This window comes from Ruditapes philippinarum, unplaced genomic scaffold (assembly GCF_026571515.1).
Source record: "Ruditapes philippinarum isolate M1 unplaced genomic scaffold, ASM2657151v2 ctg5041_1_1_1_1, whole genome shotgun sequence".
NCBI lineage: Eukaryota > Metazoa > Mollusca > Bivalvia > Venerida > Veneridae > Ruditapes > Ruditapes philippinarum.
The window spans coordinates 54,071-73,326 of record NW_026853079.1 but is presented as its reverse complement, the minus strand read 5'-3'; the positions used below and the strand labels follow the sequence as shown (position 1 = coordinate 73,326).

Below are 19,256 nucleotides of genomic sequence, written 5' to 3'. Positions count from 1 at the left end.
CCGCGTCACTACTTACTACGAAACCAAAATGCAACAATAATTGTTTCTATTTATATCAAATATTCAACAGAACAACCACCGAGTGCTTCTATTTTAAACACTTTTGATTGAGTAAACGACGGGAAGCCGATTTATACGACTGCCGTATTCAATGTAAATATTTTAACACTTTTGTTCATCGACGTGTTGGAATGCAAGTACGTTGATTAATATTCGAGCCGAAGAACTGTTTTTGAAACGTGCAAATAAGAACGGCGACTTTTCAGTTCATAAACCAGCAATCGTATAAATACAAACAAAAATAAACAAGCGTCATAGAGTTGGAATATGAAACATCTTGCATACGCCGGGCCAGTGGGCTAAGAGGTGATTGCGTCCAGATCATTGCAAAAATATTAGGCAATAAGTAACTATGTTTAAAACTTTGTGTGTAATTTGTGTATATAAATTTACTTAAATTAGTGTTTAGTTATTATATTTGAAATATTATACGAAATGCATGGAATATATGTATAACACTATAACGGTATGCCTCATGTATATACATGTTTACTCTAAGTACCAGGTCATATTCGGACAGTTGAACTGGTCATGCAAATGCGCATATTTCATACATGTAAGTTATTTGTGACTTATTGTGGCAGGGAGGTTGTTATATTTCCGCCTCTTGCAAAACTGATGACCAAGAAGCAATGCAGTCAGCATTATTCAGCATAAAAGTACGGTCATTTCTAAATATGGGATATTTTATAGGTTTGGCCGGGGTTTCAGCTTACGAAACATGCGGAAATAGGTTAAACCGATCCGATTGGTCAAAAGTTGATTGCATGATTAATTAACCCCGATGACCTGCATAATTAACTGAACTTCATAAAATAGACCCGCGCACTCACAAAGCGCGCATTCTGGGTGATACTTTCTTAGATCACGTTAAGTCAAGTTTGCCAATTCAGCGTCAGGGCGGCTTTGATACTTTTGTTTGACTTATTCATTTAAGCTACGTACTTTTCTATTCGCAAGTTATAATTAATAAACGGAGAGCTATTTTGTTGATATACATTTATTTGTAATCGCGGAATAAGGGACTATTTAACCGAGAAATAAAAACTGTTTTAAAAGTTTGATTTGTATTAGTATTCTATCAGAACTTGTGCTGCTTTAATAAATTCCACTAGACACAACGCGAAGTACTCAATTGTCGTGCTATACAAAACCATTTTTGGTCGCCTTAAGACCAGGATAATTAAACTTTATTCCTAGTTTCAGATTGTCGCACGGAGTGGTGTAAACAGCCAAGCAAGGTAGAGTGCATACAGATCAACGGACCTGACAACGATAGACAGCAGTTGACAAGCGGCGTACAACAACAACAACAACAGCTCGATCAACGAACGTAAGTGGTTATTTTCTTTTAATCCTTAGGTGCTAAATTTAAATATGGCTCAAGCTAACCTGGCGAACGAAATGGCTATTCTAAATAATAAAATAGGTACTAATGGGATTACTCAATCCATCCCGCATTATGAAGGGGATCCAAAACAATTTAAAGAATGGCTTAAGGAAGTCGAAAAATACGCAGTCTTGGTTCAGGCGAATCAAGACCGGACTAAATTGATAGCTTACCAGAGCTGTAGGGGGCCTGTCTCAGACTTCATTCATAGGTATTTAACGGCTCATCCAAATAATACGTGGGCGCAGTTAAGAACTGAACTAACAAACAGGTTTAGCGAGATAAGTGATCCGCAACACGCATTACGATTATTACGAGACATTAAACAAGGACGGCATGAGTCCGTTCAAATTTATTCTGAGCGGTTGCTAACGCTAGCTGAAGACGCATTCGCTGGACAACAGGGGGGCTTAGCAGCTGTTGAGAGACATCTCATATCATATTTCGTTGACGGTCTCTTTTATGAATATTTACAATATAAGTGTTTACGAGATTCTCCGCAGACACTGCAGGCGGCTATTACGTCAGCCGTCAATGAACAGAACATTAGGAAACGGTTTTCTTTACGTACAGGGAGGGAGTACGGTCGACAAGGGACCGAACGTCCTTCTGCACGTAGTGAAGAGCCGATGGAAGTTGACCATCTTCGACCGACACGAATTTGCCAATTATGCAATTTAAAAGGCCACACGGCAAAATATTGTCGCGTGAATAAAGATAGAACCAGAAGCAAAAACGTAAATGCAATAGACCGCGGCGAATCAAAAGATTCGAACCGAGTATGTTGGGCTTGTGGCGAGCGAGGCCACATTCGCGTAAATTGCCGTAAAAAATCGCAAAGTAGTAAAAATGATGAACGCAAACATTTAAACTAGATGTCTCCTCGTATGTAGAAGCCGATATGGGGAGTAGTCGAATTAGTACTAACAAAAACAGTAAATTGGGAAATAATAAATTAATTAGTAAAGAAGATAGTAATAAAAGTAATTGTAGGAAAACTTGTAGTTATAATGTTAATTTATCTGGTAACCCTGTATCTTGTCTTGTTAAGATAGGAAAATGTAAACTTAGGGCTTTAGTTGATTCAGGGGCAGAAGTTAGTTTATTACATAAACGTATTTATGATACTTTGTCTAATAAACCTAGGTTGAATAAAAAACATAATATAACTTTACAGTCGGTTAGTGGTAATCAACTTAAAGTTATAGGTAGCGTAGACTTACCATTTAAAATTGGAGGAACAAAATTACATCATAAGTTTCTCGTAGTATCTGACATGACTAAAAATGTTATTTTAGGAAAAGATTGGTTATTTAAATTTGGAGTTCGTTTGTATTGCGACCTTCAAAGATTAAGAATAGGGAAAACATATGTTCCGTTAGAAGAAGATTTACATATTCATTCAATAGTTAGGTTAAAATCAAATAGTGTTCTGAAACCTCAAACAAGTTATACTTTATTAGGTAAAATAAAGGAAAATCCGCATTTTAAACCGGCATTGTACGAATTGACACAAGTCAATGAAGGCTTCATAACCTCCGAACCGGGGTTAATTGTTTCTAATTGTGTAGTTAACGTAGGCGTAGATAGGTCGTTACCTTTACTTGTCATAAATAATACTAATAAAACCATAAAACTTAGGAAAGGCTGTATTATGGCAAAAATTGAGAGCATAGCTGAGGTCGACATAGTGACACCGGGTAAAAATGACAATAAAACGCATGACGCGTCGTCGACTAGACATACAAATGTAGGTGAACTTTTGTCTAAGGTCAAATGTCCGAAAGAGTATGAACAGGTAATTAAATCATTAATACAGAAAAACTCCGATGTCTTTGCCGCTAGCGACCTTGAGTTAGGCCAAACAAATACAATAACAATGAAGATTGATACTGGTAGTTCTGAACCTATTAAATCGAAACCATACTTTACTCCACTTAAAGATCGACCAATAGTTGAGAAAGCTTTAAAGGACATGCAAACGGCTGGTATTATTGAACGTTCACAGAGTCCCTATGCCTCACCGATTGTTCTTGTTTCGAAACGCGATGGAAGTAAACGTTTCTGTGTAGACTTCCGTAAATTAAATAAAGTTACAAAAAGAAATTCTTGGCCATTACCTAAGATTGATGAAATACTTGCACAGCTGGGTGGATGTAAATTCTTTACAAGTCTTGACTGCTTAAGTGGTTACTGGCAGGTTAAGATGCACCCTGACTCTAAGGAAAAGACAGCTTTTACGACCATGGGGAAGTTATTTCATTTTCGAGTATTACCATTTGGTCTATGTAACGCTCCTGCAATATTCCAAGAACTGATGTCGATAGTTCTACAAGATTATGAATCTTTTGCTCTTTGTTATTTAGATGATGTGCTTATCATAAGTTCTACACTTGAGTCTCACTTAGAGCACATTCAATTAGTGTTCAATAGATTTAGGGAACACAATTTAAAGCTTAAAGTTCAGAAATGTTCTTTCCTCCAGCCTGAAACAAATTATTTAGGTTATGTTATTAGTGAAAAAGGAATCAAGCCTGATCCCGAGAAAGTTAAAGCTATAGAAAGCATGGTTGCACCGGCTTGTGTAAGAGAAGTCAGAGCTTTTATTGGACTGTGTAGTTATTATCGAAGAATAATAGCTGGGTTTTCCGAAATAGCCGAACCACTAATTGCTCTTACACGCAAATTTGCACGCTTTAAATGGACCGATGAGTGTCAGAAAAGCTTCCAGTCTCTAAAAGATGCTTTAACAAAGATTCCTTACTTAACTCATCCAGATATAAATAAAGGCTATATAATATATACAGATGCCTCAGATATAACATGTGGCAGTGTACTCTGTCAAGAGTGTGAACCGGAAGAGAGTGTTCTACCAGGTGTAACTACCGAAAGACCGATACATTATCTTTCGCATAAATTAAGTAAAACGCAACAACGTTATAGTACACTTGAAAAAGAATGCTTCGCAATTAAATATGCACTTGAGAAATTTCATCCGTATATACATAATACAAAAGTGATAGTACGCACCGACCATATGCCACTTAAATACTTGTTAAACTCTCCTATGCAAAATAGAAAAGTTCAAATGTGGGCTCTTGCAATTGAGGGCTATGATGTTGAAATAGAGTACATTAAAGGTACTGCTAACACTTGTGCCGATATGCTATCTAGGGTTATTCACCCACCATTAACTCCAAAAGAGGAGTTGGAAATAGATCGCATGGCCGATATACCCGATCAAACGCTAAATGTTAGTGCAGTGAACACTAATCGCGTTGATATGCAACAGATTACCGACCACGTTGATGATGAGTCTCCGACGCAAATCGATAAACCGACATTCGATTTGTTAGAAATTGACATGAGCAAAGAACAAGAAAATGACGATAAATTATTGACGATTAAGAAGCAGCTTAAAAAGGACGATCCGTCTAAATCGATAAGTCGATATGTTATTATTGACGACATCTTATACTTTATATCTGAACCAGATAATGATCCAATATTAAGGTTATGTGTACCAGCTCAACTACAAGAATTAGTTCTTAAACAATATCATTCCGTAGGTCATTTAGGTTTAGATAAATGTTATGACGCAATCAAGAGAAAATATTTCTGGTCTAATTTATATAGACACGTAAATGATTATATTTCTAAATGTGTTGATTGTCAAATGAGGGCGCAAAGCAATCAAAAGGTCCCAGTACAAGATACAACTGTACCAAATTATCCATTTTCTCGTGTATCAATGGATCTCACAGGACCGCTTAAAACTACTCTTAGTGGAAATAAATATGTTCTAGCTTTTGTAGATCATTTAACGGGATATGCAGAATGCTATGCCATTAAGAATAAAACAGCAGAAATAGTTGCACAAATAATTATTGATGAGTTATTTCCTAGACACTCCGCTATTACTCAGCTCGTTTCCGACAACGGTGGTGAATTCACTGGTGACGTCATCTCCTACGTCACAGCCGAGTTGAATATGGCACATATTAAAACATCTTTTTATAATCCTAGGGCAAATTCAAAAGTAGAAAGATTCTTTAGAACTTTTAAGGATATAATGTCAAAAACTACTGATCACGATAATTGGGACACCATGTTATCCCAATGTGTGGCGGCATACAATATGTTTCCAAGCGAAAGTACCGGTTTCTCACCGTTCTTTCTGCTTTATGGACGTGAACCATATCTTCCTCTTGACACCATATTAAAACCCCGTCGTAGATATATGGGTGAAGAAGAACATAAGATTGCTCTTGAACAACAGCATAAAGCGTTTAAGATTGCCCATCGAAATCTTAAGAAAGCTAAGAGAAGACGTAACGATTATGCCAATAAAAACGCAACAGAAGTAAGCCTAGACGTAGGTCAAGCCGTACTTCTTAAAAATAATGCCCGAAAAAGTAAACTGGATCATAGGTACACTCCTTATTACCGTATAATTGAAAAGAAAACGCCCGTGACCTTTGTCATAAAGAATATCTTGACAGGTAAATCTGTGCATGCTCATGCAAGAAACATTAAAAAAGCAACGGTCGATGATTGGGACGTAAGTGACCTAAGAACTGATGAGAGGTTAAGAAGGGCAGCCTATGTCGTGCCACCCTCTGAATCAGATTCTGAGAGCTCGGATTCAAGCTCTAATGATGAAAGACCGAAACGTCTTAATAATCGTGTCAAACGATTGCGAAGAGAGAGATCTGACTCCTCTGCCAGTGACACGAGTGATATTCCGCTTGCAGAAGTGCAAAGGAAATTGAGACGTAAAAGGTTAAGAGAAAATTCAATTTCTGATAATGACACTCCTTTGACGAAATTAAGAAAACAGGTAGAGCTTAAGCGTTCTGTTAAGCTACCTGATATTAATAATTCTTACTCAGGTTCCGAGTACGAACCCATGGACGTAAGTGAAAATGATAGACCTAGTACCGCTCAAATTAATGCCGTACAACAGTCTAAGTATGATAATTCTGTAGCTAATAATGTAAGCTTAAGTAGTAACAGAACTCAGCTTAAGAGTCTGTTTGAGTCAATTGCCGCAATGTTGTAATGTATTTTAACATTTTGTGGTACTCTATATGTCGTGTAGATTAGTTGATTCTCTGTAGACCGATTGTGGTTTGAGCGCTAATTTAAAGTACATATAGGATAATGAAACATAATTTGGTGCTTTATGAATTAAGCAGGCTGAGTAGGCTTTCCATAGTTTCATTATGTTGGATTTAGATTTATGTGTTACGACGCATAATCTTGTATAGATAGGTAACTGGTATTATGTATTGTATATATCTAGTTATGTGTTGTAGTTTAAGTTATTTACGTGTTAAGGTAAGCAGTAAGATAGTTATGATAACCCGTACGTTACGATAGTGACAAGTTCATCATTAAAAAGAACTCCGTAATTGTCATATTATGATGATTATTGTTTTGTAATTGCGTTAATGTCATAAGTTATGATTACGCGTGATTGATATTTGGACTTAATTAATGCGATGCGTAATAAACGTCCGACATTTGTATTTCAGGTACGTCACGATGAAACCGTTCGTGGTTCTCTCTTTATTACTCATGTGTTATCTTTCAAATTGTTGTATGTCTTATTTGTTAAGAGAAAATGTCTTATTTTTCAAAACAAATCGTGTTAGTCTCACGCATGATTCTTGGCGCATAGCTTTAACATTAGATTTAGAGCCTTATGATATTTTTATAAGAAAAGTATCGGAAGATTCGAAAGAAATAGAACAACTCATACGAACAACCGTACAAAGATACCAAGGAAATAAAGATAATCCTAACTTTGTAGTCACCTTTAAGGGATTAGAACAAGAAGTATCTCGTTTGACGCATACATATCAAACATTACGAGCAAAATTTCATAACAATAAATTTATTAGGCAGAAACGCTCTTTATTACCGTTTTTAGGAAAAATTATCGGTTGGGTCGCCGGTATGTCAACCGATGATGAATTAAACTCTGTTCGTAGAAACGTGATAAATTTAGAGAAAACACAAAAAGCGATATTACATGTTGTCGACGAAAACTTAACCGTCTTGAATGTTACTCGCCGATCGACGATCGAAAATCGTGAAACGATCAATCAGATATTGACGTCTTTAGAACAAATGAGTACGGATTTCTCTAAATATAAAGATCGTGTTCATCTTGAAGTTGTTAAGATAACCGAATTTGTTCAAACTTATTTAAGAGTTTCGCATATTGTACAAAATTTCAGAGAAATCATAGAGCGCGGTTTTATATTATATGAACACCTAAGTTCACAGTTGAACGCTGTAGCATTATCTCATCTTAGTCCCGTGTTAATAGAACCGAGCGAGTTAAGTATAATATTACATGAGATAAAACAACAATTACCTCCGATGTTAAAATTACCTTTTACCGAAGAAAAAGATTTTTGGTTATATTACCGTAATTTACCATGTAGCGGTGCGTTAATTGATAACCAGATTGTAATAGTATTATATATTCCGGTCGCGGAAATGTACGAACAATTCGATATATATCACATGGCTTCGTTACCGCTTCCGATTAATATTACCGAACAGAAAATCGAATCGACTATGGTCGCAGATTATAAACTTCATGGTGTAGGTTTAGCTATTAATGAACAAAGAACTAGATTTGCTATTTTAAATAAGGACGAATTAAGTAGTTGTTCCGTTCAAGGGCTCCCATATTGCCGATTCAGTTCAGCGTTATATTCAGTCGCTACAACTAAGAAATGTCCGATTCATCTATTTTTACACAGTAAAGATAAAATTAAGAAGTATTGTCACAAAACAGTAGTACCTAATGTTGCGTTGCCAACAGGCTAAAGTCATTGGTAATTTTGGCTCTTTACGCAACAGTAACAAAGTTTTTATTAAAATGTCGTCGTATTTCTAATGTACGTTGAGTTATTTGTTCAAAGGGAGTTGATATTTTTAAAGTCCCTGTGGGTTTGCATAGAAGGGGGGATACGCTTTTTTTTTAACTAGTCAAATAAAAATAAATGCATATAAATTACTTCGGACGGGAAAATTTTATCAGGGAAACCTTAAGAAAGAGGGCAGATTTATGGCAAGTTTTTCGTTAAACTTCCAAATTTAAAACCCTATCGAAATACCTAAAAAAACGAAGCAAATCGAGTACAGCCTTTTACAAAAACTGGAAAGCACATTGCCGTTTAAAAGGGAAGAAAAAAAGGTTTAAACATTCATTTCCCTCAGGGTTTATATTTCCCAATTATTTTAGTTTATTATTTTATTAGGGGTAGCCATGTTCGTCTTCTGTAGATATGTCCGTTTAGGCAAATTCAAGGGTTGTATAGGCAATGCGAAATTTGGCACCTTGGGTGTAAAGAAAGAACCTTCTTACGCTGTAACCTATAACAGAGCTAACGAAATGTCATCGATTGTGAAGAGTGCTCCTCCGATCACAGACAAGATTGCCGAAGAATACATTGCGCTCTACCCAAGCTTGAAAGCTGATAACACCAAAAACTCCGAATAACTAACTTTTATGAATATTATATATGTTGTGAACTTTGCATATATATAGCTGACAATCGCTTATCGATATACATAGTGCGATGACTGTAAATAGAGACTATTGTGTTAAATTGCTCTCCTTCAGAGATATTTACATTATCCTGTCACGACATGGATATATAATGATGTGAACTATCTATTTATGATGCATATAACAATTATATGACAATAATAATCAGTGATGGACACTTCCGAAGATATCTACATAAATAACGATATAACATTTATTTCACTGATGTTGACCTTAAACTAATAATTACCAGGTCATATTGTGGACACGTTGTGTTGCCAATGGGCGAAAACATCGATATAAACTGTTGTTAATAACTCTCATAATCTCACGCTACGTATTCATGAGATTATTTCAGATGATTTCGACGCACTGGTTTCTGGACGACGAATGACGTTATCCTGTCTCAGATGTCTAACTACCGTAACAGATGACGACAGATGTCTCATTGAGGTCCAACAACATCTACGATGTACTTCCGATGTTCTACGATGTATTTCCGATGTACTACGATGTACCCCAGATGGTCCATGGACAGCAACAACGAAAAAAAAAATAAACGCGTGGTTTTCTATGTATAACAAATAAAAAAAAATCATTTTGAAATGTTTTATATACGCGCGGATTGTATATTCAATTGTTTTGTAAAGCTCTCCTACTATGTAAGGTTGTCACGTATTTTTGAAGGCATACCTTACGTATATTTTAAATTCAAGTTAAAAATAAATTACAATTAAATTTATTTTTTTAACATAGGGAGGCATATAACACTATAACGGTATGCCTCATGTATATACATGTTTACTCTAAGTACCAGGTCATATTCGGACAGTTGAACTGGTCATGCAAATGCGCATATTTCATACATGTAAGTTATTTGTGACTTATTGTGGTAGGGAGGTTGTTATATTTCCGCCTCTTGCAAAACTGATGACCAAGAAGCATGCAGTCAGCATTATTCAGCACAAAAGTACGGTCATTTCTAAATATGGGATATTTTATAGGTTTGGCCGGGGTTTCAGCTTACGAAACATGCGGAAATAGGTTAAACCGATCCGATTGGTCAAAAGTTGATTGCATGATTAATTAACCCCGATGACCTGCATAATTAACTGAACTTCATAAAATAGACCCGCGCACTCACAAAGCGCGCATTCTGGGTGATACTTTCTTAGATCACGTTAAGTCAAGTTTGCCAATTCAGCGTCAGGGCGGCTTTGATACTTTTGTTTGACTTATTCATTTAAGCTACGTACTTTTCTATTCGCAAGTTATAATTAATAAACGGAGAGCTATTTTGTTGATATATACATTTATTTGTAATCGCGGAATAAGGGACTATTTAACCGAGAAATAAAAACTGTTTTTAAAAGTTTGATTTGTATTAGTATTCTATCAGAACTTGTGCTGCTTTAATAAATTCCACTAGACACAACGCGAAGTACTCAATTGTCGTGCTTTTTTAATTATTGCCCTTTGTTTTTTTTTACACTTTGAACATTGTCCGGGACATAACTCTAAAACTATAAGAGGTATCAACATAAAACTTTGTAGGTAGATAGATCTCATTGATAAGGTGTGCAGTGCACAAGAACCGTAACTCTGCCTTGCCTAATTTTTAAATTATTGCCCTTTGTTATTTTTACACTTTGAACTTTGTCCGGGACATAACTCTAAAACTATAAGAGGTATCAACATGAAATATATCTCACTGATTACGTATGCAGTGCACAAGAAACGTAACTCTGCCTTGCCTAATACTTGAATTATTGCCCTTTGTTTATTTGTACACTTTGAACTTTGTTCGGGACGTAACTCTAAAATTATAAGAGTTGTCAACATGAAACTTTGCAGATAGATAGATCTCATTGATTAGGTTTGCAGTGCACAGGAACCGTTACTCTGTCTTGCCTTATCTTGGAGTTATTGCCCTTTGTTCATTTTGACACTTTTGAGCATCACCCGGTTCAACCGGTTCATGTTTCACAGTGCAATTGGAAGGGGACTCCTTCCAAAGTGTGGACATCACTTTCTTACATAGGTACTTAATGACGGCTCTGATTTCAACTTTCTCCATTTGGTCTAAATGACACACCCCTCTACTGATCAAAGTGCGTTTTATGTTAAAACCGCGTGAAACTCGGTCAGTAATCTTCAATAAGTTATCGGTATCGACATATCGTGTGTAAATGTCAATGTAGTGTATATCGGACCGAGAACTTTTTTATCATACCTCGTAGAAGTTCTGTAATGAAAGGAAACCCTTTTTGTCACAAACCATTTATATCTATAACGTCTGATTACTTCCATTCAATTTTTGTCCAGTTAAGTTTTGCGGAGGTCCTTAATTGTGGCTGAAATTTATCAGGGGGGGGGGGCTGCGCTAGATGTGAAGTTGCCCTTCCTTGTCCATGATTGTCTTTAACCAGGTTTTCCGAAGGAAAAAACTGGTTATTAGATTGAGGTATGTCGGCGGGCGGGCGGGTGGACGAGCGGGCGGGCGTAAACAATTTCTTCTGTGCGCAACTCCTCCTACATTTTTCAACGGATTTTGACCAAACTTTCACAGAAGCTTTGACATCAAGTGCCCTGGTGCATATTGTCAGGGTTTTGTGATTGGATAATATTTGACCTAATTATGACCCTTTGTTTTTTTCCTTATATAGAATATATAGTGATCAATTTCTTCTGTGCGCAACTCCTCCTAAATTTCTCAAAGGATTTTGTTCAAACTATCACAAAAGCTTTTTCATCAAGTGTCCTGATGCATTTTGTTGGGATTTTGTGATTGGATAATTTTTTTTACCTAATTATGGCCCTTTGTTGTTTTTCCTTATGTAGAGTATATAGTGAACAATTTCTTCTGTGCGCACTCCTCCTACATTTCCCAAGGGATTTTGTTCAAACTTTCACAGAAGCTTTGTCATCAAGTGCTCTGCTGCTTATTGTTTTTTTTTTGTGATTGGATAATTTTTTACCTAATTATAGCCCTTTGTTTTTTTCTTTATATAGAGTATATAGTGAACAATTTCTTCTGTTCGCAACTCCTTCTACATTTCTCAAGTGATGTTGTTCAAACTTTCACAGAAGCTTTGTCATCAAGTGGCTTGATGCTTATTGTTGGTTTTTGTGATTGGATAATTTTTTACCTAATTATGGCCCTTTGTTTTTTTTATATAGAGTATATAGCGAACAAATTCTTCTGTTCGCAACTTCTACATTTCTCAAGGGGTTTTGTTCAAACTTTCACAGATTAGCTTTGTCTTCAAGTGCCCTGATGCATATTGTCAGGGTTTTGGGATTGGATAAGTTTTCACGTTATTATGGCCCTTTGTTTTTTCCATTTAATTTAATTATTCGTGTAATTTATCCTTTTAATCACAACAAACTTTATTTAGTTATAAAACAGAAACTATCTAGGTTGTTGCATGCCTGCCAGCTCATCTGTCTGCTTTTGGGTCCTGTAGAGTCAAAGTCAAGGTCATTGTTGCTAAAATAGAAAATATTTTTCCAGTCAGGTCAATGTTACTAAAATAGAAAATAGGTTTCCGGTCAATAACTAGTTTGGAATAAGATATTTTTATGAAATTTGGTGTAAAGCATGTTTTTATAAAGACCTCACTTGGGATGGTTTTTGGCCCCCTAAGGTCAAGGTTACAGTTACTTAAAATAGAAAATTCCTTTTTCATGATTTACATTGCACTTAGTTACTTTGTTTGTTGCTTGTATTTGTATTTCAACTACAACATATTTATCAACAATGGTGATAATTGAAAACCTGGTTTCGTGGCATTGCCATGTTTCTTGTCATTTTATTTTATTGGTTAGTTTGTTTTACAACCATAAAGCTCGTGTGTATTTCTTTTAATTACATGCTTCTTAAGTCATTACTAAAACATCAAGAAACGTAAAGACGTTGTCACATTATAAATAAGAGATTCTGATGCCATCACCGACATTTTGTTGAATCAAGTCGTGGGACAGAATCTTTCACCTAAAGTCTGTGTGATTCTTATAAGAGAGAAAAGTAAAATTCACCAAAATGACAAAATGTAAATTTGTTTGTTTCAAAATATGAACCTGACCAGCTTTTATCTTTAATATCTACATCAAATGAGAAGCTATGAAGATTATACCATAACCGAGTGCATCACATACATTGCATTAATGAATGGACATATTAAAGTTTTCCCAGAAAGTAATGTCATTTCATTCTGTTCTATTCTGTTTTCTTAGAGTAGTGAAATTTTTTTTTACAAATTCTTTCACAACGTCGAAATGACGTCTTCATATAAGCACAGTTTATTCTAAAAGTATGCCATTTTGGAGCATGCGACTCACCAGGCACTCCCACCTTGCCAGATGAAAATTCAGGCTTGGGTAAAACTAACGGAAACACCTGTTTGATATGAAAAAGATATACATTTGTATTAACGTGACGTTGTGACCCTTGTTTAAGAATAAAATGTGAATGGAGCTGGAAGATAATGCTTCGCTTACAAATAAATGGTGTTTTTCATAAATATAATTCGAATACTATAGTGGTGTTTTAATTCCGTTGAGAAAATATTTATATTCAGTCTCATCCACAGCATCATATACAAAATAACCCTGAAAATCGTTCAACATTTATTGTACCAGAGGAAGTTAAAATAGAAATCTACATGCATCAAATTCCTTTGATTGTACTACCAGTAATTCATTTTCAACGAATCAGTTAGAATGCGTATAGAAAACGTAACACACCGTTGTAAGTTGTATTAGTGTCATGACGTTTTGAATTGACACTCAAAATTTCAACAATAAAGAACAAAATTAAATTATAATTGTTGAACTTGTGATCGATGCTGTCTACTACTAAGCTAGTCTGCCTTGTTATATGGTCGTATGAAAAAGACATCTCAATACTTTTAATATAATGTAACCAGAAATGGTTTTTTCCTTGTGGAAATGATGATTTTCACGTTTTGGTGATAAAACTGAAAATATGTCCTACTATTATATTTCGGGTAAAATTCGAAATAGTTGCTGGTCCTGTTAAACTGCATAATGACAATGATCAAAATCACTAAACGCCGTTAATACATAAAATACTGGTATACATGTATGCCATTAATAGTTTTTGCTTAATTGTTTTAGTTAAAGTTATCAAGTACTTTATTGTATTATATAACAGAGTATGAATGAAGTCTAGTAACTAGATACATATTTAGACCACAGTTCTAGTTGCAATCTCTCGTGTATGTAACATAATTATTATTTACGAAGTGTTTATCTGAGTTTGTGTGCAGAGTCTCCCATGACAAATGACACGTTTTGCTGGTCTTGTAATACTCTGCAGTTCTGCAAACAAAACTTTTCTCCGTGGTACAATTTTGAACACAATCTTCTAGTGAGATAGTTCTTAAAGTTTTAGTGTTAAAATAGTCCAACAATGCGTACATTTCAACCTGGTAAGTGTTACCATACCCGTAGTCTCCACAGTCTGAAAATCAAGATAATTTGAAAAAAAAAGAAATATGCATATAAGATGAAATTTTCAAATTTATTATATGCTAATAAATGAAATATTGATGAAATAAAATGCGATTTTCATTTTCAGTATTTTTACTGTAAAAATAGTTATCACTACAATGAAATATATTTTCTGTATTTCCACTGGTGTCTTGCCGGATTACTTCTTCTAAATTTAGCCAAAACACTACTTTAAGGGGTTTAAAAAAACAGGAAATATATTCATGTATATAATAAACAGAAAATCCAGGTTCCTTCTATAAATACATGATCATTTTTCATCTAACGGTATGAGAACTATCATACATCACTCATGGCTACCACCACTCATGAAATATTTATTTTCATACCAATTTCATTTATTGAAAGAGCTTAAATATCCTCTATCAATCAAAAATTAAGATAATTAAAGTTTTGTAGGGAAAAAAATGATGGAAATGCAAACTCATAAAGACATAGGGTGTAAACGGCGGATTTAACATTCCGTTAAGATCATGCGTGTTTTATGAAACAAATGTAAATATGCATATATGCTTTTTAAAATTTCCCGTCGATTCTTTCCGTGAATTAATTAGATCTACGAGTATATCTTTATCAGAAACCCAATCATTTACAAGTGACGCAAAAGAAACGTTTACATGTATTGCATTGAAAATGCAAGCAAATACGTGTAATATAAGTGGCGCTCTGTTACTGTTTACAGTTTTTGTTATATTGAGGCATATCCCTGTTGACAGATTTTGTAATATTGAGACCCATCCCCGTTGTCAGATTTGTTTTATTGTGGCCCATATTCTGTTTGTCAGATTTGTAATAGAGTGGCCCATCCCTGATTTCAGATTTAAAAGTATTGAGGCCCATCCCTGATTTCACATTTTATTATAATATTGATCCATATCCCTGATGTGAGATTTTATTATATTGTGGCATATCCCTGATGGCAGATTTTATTATATTTATGCCCATTCCTGTTGTGAGATCTTATTATATTGAGGTCAATCCCTGATGTCAGATTTTATTATATTGAGGTCCATTTCTGTTTTCAGATTTGCAATATTGAGGTTCATCCCTGTTGTCAGATTTTATTATATCGAGGCATATCACTGTTGTCAGGTTTTATTTTATTGAGGCCCATCTCTGTAGTCAGACTTAATTTTATTGAGGCCCATCTCTGTGGATTTTGAGGGATATCCCTGTTGTCAGATTTTAATATACTGAGGCATATCCCTGTTGTCAGATTTTATTATATTGAGGCATACCCCTGTTGTCAGGTTTTATTATATAGATGTCCATCCATGTTGTCAGATTTTTTTCATATTGAGGTATATCCCTGTTTTCGGATTTGGAACATTGAGGATCGTCACTGTTGTCAGACAAAACAGTTGATGAAAAATGTAAAATCACAAGTATAATATGTGCACAATATTTTTGACTTTATTTTCAGCATTCATTTCATTTATGCCACGTTTATTGTTTTTTATGTTCGGATAATCATGAAGTTTTCAGACACTCATTGAAATGCTTCATATAATCTTTGAAAAACACTTTATGTTAAACATACCAGATCTTAAACTTACCAGAGAGACATGTTTTCGTGTCATGGTGGTAGCTCATGCCAGGTTTACATTTACAAGACATCCATTTACATTCGGAATTCTTAACGTCACTGCACGTCTCGTTTGTTTGACAAAATTGTCTCATCGAACTTGAAGCCGGGAGAATTTTCTCCTCTTGTAAACTGGAAACCTGTTATATAAGTTATAAACCGTAAATATATCTTAAAACGAACATTTATACGGTGTTTCGTTAGGGCCTGCGCGTTTTCTCTGAGATCGGAAAGCGCGAAACATGACGATGGTGACAGTACGACAGTTTGATGGTGACAGTACTGTCGTACAGTACTGTCGTACTGTCACAATCGTACTGTCGTTTTTGCCACTATCGTACTCTTGTACTGTCACCATCGTACTGTCGTACTGTCACCATCGTACTGTCGTTTTGTCACCAACGTACTGTCGTTTGGTCAACATCGTACTTTCGCTTACCTATCGAGCATGCGTAAACATTTCATTCAACATGGCTGCAAAACTTTGAACTGATACCGCCGTTTAATAAAAAAAAATCTTTACTCTTTCAAAGATCAACTATCAAGGAAATCGAAAGTTAACAGAATCAAAATCAATTCTACATAAATAAAGAGCTTTATGAAAAAAATGTACACATGTCTTTTCATAATTTGTATTTCAACAGATAGGCCTCATCTAGAAATTTTGTATTGACTAATTTGTAAAATATTGTATTTTATTTAAAGACCTGGATTATCAAATCACTCTCATCAATACAAGAATTTACTTATATATATCACCAATAAAGGAACATGCCCGGGAAGCACCGTCTGGTTAGCTTAATATTATGTAAAGCAATGAACTGTGAATCGGGCGATTTCAGGTGGTCATTTTCACTGTGATTTGCCATAATTCCTTTCAACGGCCGTTCACAATGAACCTTTGCTCTGGCAGGTACATAAGTAGTACCAGTTCCTTGCGAAAGTGAAGGCATCTACGTCGTAGTACTGATAAACTGCTTGCACCATGCGTATGTGAATTCGAAGTGGTTGACTGCCGTGATCCGAAAGGTAAACTACAAATACCACCATGGCAGGTCAAGCATTACTTTATGTGGCTGACCAGTATAAATTTTGATAGCTCATTATAAACAAATGTATTCGGGTAGCAAAAGTTAAAAAATCCAAATCACTTACTTTCTTGACGAAGTTATCGAACTCTTGTTGCAACATATCTACTTTGTTAGCAAATTTGGAATGATCCTTTTTTCTTTCTTCCGCCTCTTGCTCTACTGTTTTCTTTATGACTGTGACCTCACTTTGAACAGATACTAGATTAATCTCTGCCTTGATAATTCTTTCCAAAGTTTGAGCCTCATAGTGGTATCTTGAACATTGCTGCTCTTCTATCAGGGCACCTATATATAGTGACCATCAAACACTTCATAATGCTGATTCTAACTGGCAGATATATAATTTGGCAATTGGTCAGTTGACTAATGTTTGAATGTAAGAAAAACAAATTCATCAAATACATCTAAAATCATATTAGATAGTAATTAAAAATAATAAGAGAAACCATTTAAAATATATAGCAGTTTACCTGAAGCAAAGTATCCAGTGAAGAAGAAACTATAAACTACAAGTAAATACAGCATCATCATTTCCCCAAGTTTGTTACTTCTCCGTGCACAGGATTCTTCGGAATGATTAGAAAATGCACAATGTGCTACATAAAAGTAAAAAAAAAAATTATTGTCGTTACAAAGATGAATCGGAAACAGAAATATTTTGGTAAGTTATGATTTTCCTGTCACTTGACAGTTTTACCAATTAGATACTAGCAAATGGTATAATTAGTAAAACAACCTACTTATAGCAACATTTTAGAAATACATTTGTGGTAAAACTTAAGTAGAAGGAAGGGATTAATGGTCGACATCCTTTCTTTTAAACAAACACGGGACACTAGTGTAATATAAGTTGAGCATTATAAATATACAAAAAAAATACAAGTAAGCTTTTAAAAAGAAGCATGCGGGAGGTATTTTGCAGCTGTTGAAGATTTGTCTACTTGTTCAAATGGCGGGAAAGTAAGAACTACTGATTGGTCGAATTGCATCTGCGAACAATAGAAACATATCGGCTTTTTCCGCCAGTTTTGGATAAGCTCAAATTAGGAATAATCGGCATGTTACGATATCACCATGTTTTTTTCTTTTAAAGAAATCTGTCTTAACACGTTTTCGCTGAAAATGTCTATCATTTAAAACACTATGCTTGTATGATAAATGATAAGTCCAAGTGAAAGCATGATAATAAAATCAATTAAACTTATAGTATGCATTATTATATTATACAGAAATACATAAATGAACATGTTTACTCAATAGCATAACGACTTGTTCAACAATGCAACTTAGTGCAATATATACTTGCATAAAGTAAATATATTTGTACTATTTGTGGTATACAATATCAATACACTTACTTTTGATAAAATTCTTTTAACTTATTAACAGCAGAAAAATAATCTGAGAAAATCCCTTTTCGAACTTTACAAAATATAGCTCAACTTTTAAAGTATCCTGAATATAGATTAAGCAGTATGGACTTTGCACGACCTCTTGTTAAGCGACTACAAGCATGCCTCCGAAAGCTGATTCTACCGACATTTACTGGCGCGCGACATTAAGCTACGAGACCTTACCTAATTTGGAACGAGGAATGATCATAATTAAAAATAACTGAACTGTACCATCGACCTAGACTGTCAATAATTCAATTTTTACAAAAAAATAAGTAAAATATACCAGCTTGGATATACCATCCTAAAAACAATACTCATTGGAGAGGACTTGTTTCAAATTTCACAATATTGTAGCTATTATTTATGTTTACTGATACCATGTTTCAAAATCGCTATTCACATGACAATAATCAATGTATACAGTCTAAAGGAATATATACGGAATTAAACACTGTTTATAGTGTTAAATGTTACGTACATATAACTGATAATTTCCGATTTTTCCTATAACCTATTTGTCCATCCCGATGTTATCTGATGACCAATCAAAAGAGGCACGCAGTCCGGCTATCCTAGCAATCTGAAGCAATGTGTATACTACTTTAAATGGGACAGTCTAGTTGGAAAC

General features: G+C 34.9%; 3 protein-coding genes across 3 annotated transcripts; 2 read left to right on the top strand and 1 right to left on the bottom strand.

Moving 5' to 3' along the window:
* The first annotated feature begins 517 nt into the window (after positions 1–517).
* Positions 518–8,296, top strand: LOC132733092 (uncharacterized). Its single transcript, XM_060719691.1, has 2 exons — positions 518–1,393; positions 6,988–8,296. The coding sequence occupies exon 2, from the start codon at positions 6,998–7,000 to the stop codon at positions 8,294–8,296; it is 1,299 nt and encodes a 432-aa protein (XP_060575674.1). The 5' UTR covers positions 518–1,393; positions 6,988–6,997.
* LOC132733112 (uncharacterized) lies at positions 1,438–2,325 on the top strand. Its single transcript, XM_060719711.1, has one exon. The coding sequence runs from the start codon at positions 1,438–1,440 to the stop codon at positions 2,323–2,325; it is 888 nt and encodes a 295-aa protein (XP_060575694.1).
* A 5,327-nt stretch (positions 8,297–13,623) lies between the features above and the next one.
* Positions 13,624–19,256, bottom strand: LOC132733152 (uncharacterized). Its single transcript, XM_060719757.1, has 5 exons — positions 19,107–19,256; positions 17,702–17,827; positions 17,296–17,516; positions 16,112–16,280; positions 13,624–14,505 (listed from the first exon to the last, which is right to left on the bottom strand). Exons 2-5 carry the CDS (start codon positions 17,760–17,762, stop codon positions 14,243–14,245), a joined length of 714 nt encoding a protein of 237 aa, XP_060575740.1. The 5' UTR covers positions 17,763–17,827; positions 19,107–19,256; the 3' UTR covers positions 13,624–14,242.

Excerpts from the sequence above, each read along its gene's own strand:
- LOC132733112 (XM_060719711.1), top strand. The coding sequence starts at position 1,438 with ATGGCTCAAGCTAACCTGGCGAACGAAATGGCTATTCTAAATAATAAA.
- LOC132733092 (XM_060719691.1), top strand. The coding sequence starts at position 6,998 with ATGAAACCGTTCGTGGTTCTCTCTTTATTACTCATGTGTTATCTTTCA.
- LOC132733152 (XM_060719757.1), bottom strand. The coding sequence starts at position 17,762 with ATGATGATGCTGTATTTACTTGTAGTTTATAGTTTCTTCTTCACTGGA. Across the intron at positions 16,281-17,295 it reads TCGATAACTTCGTCAAGAAA|GTTTCCAGTTTACAAGAGGA; the intron begins GTAAGTGATTTG and ends CTTATATAACAG. Across the intron at positions 14,506-16,111 it reads CACGAAAACATGTCTCTCTG|ACTGTGGAGACTACGGGTAT; the intron begins GTAAGTTTAAGA and ends CTTGATTTTCAG.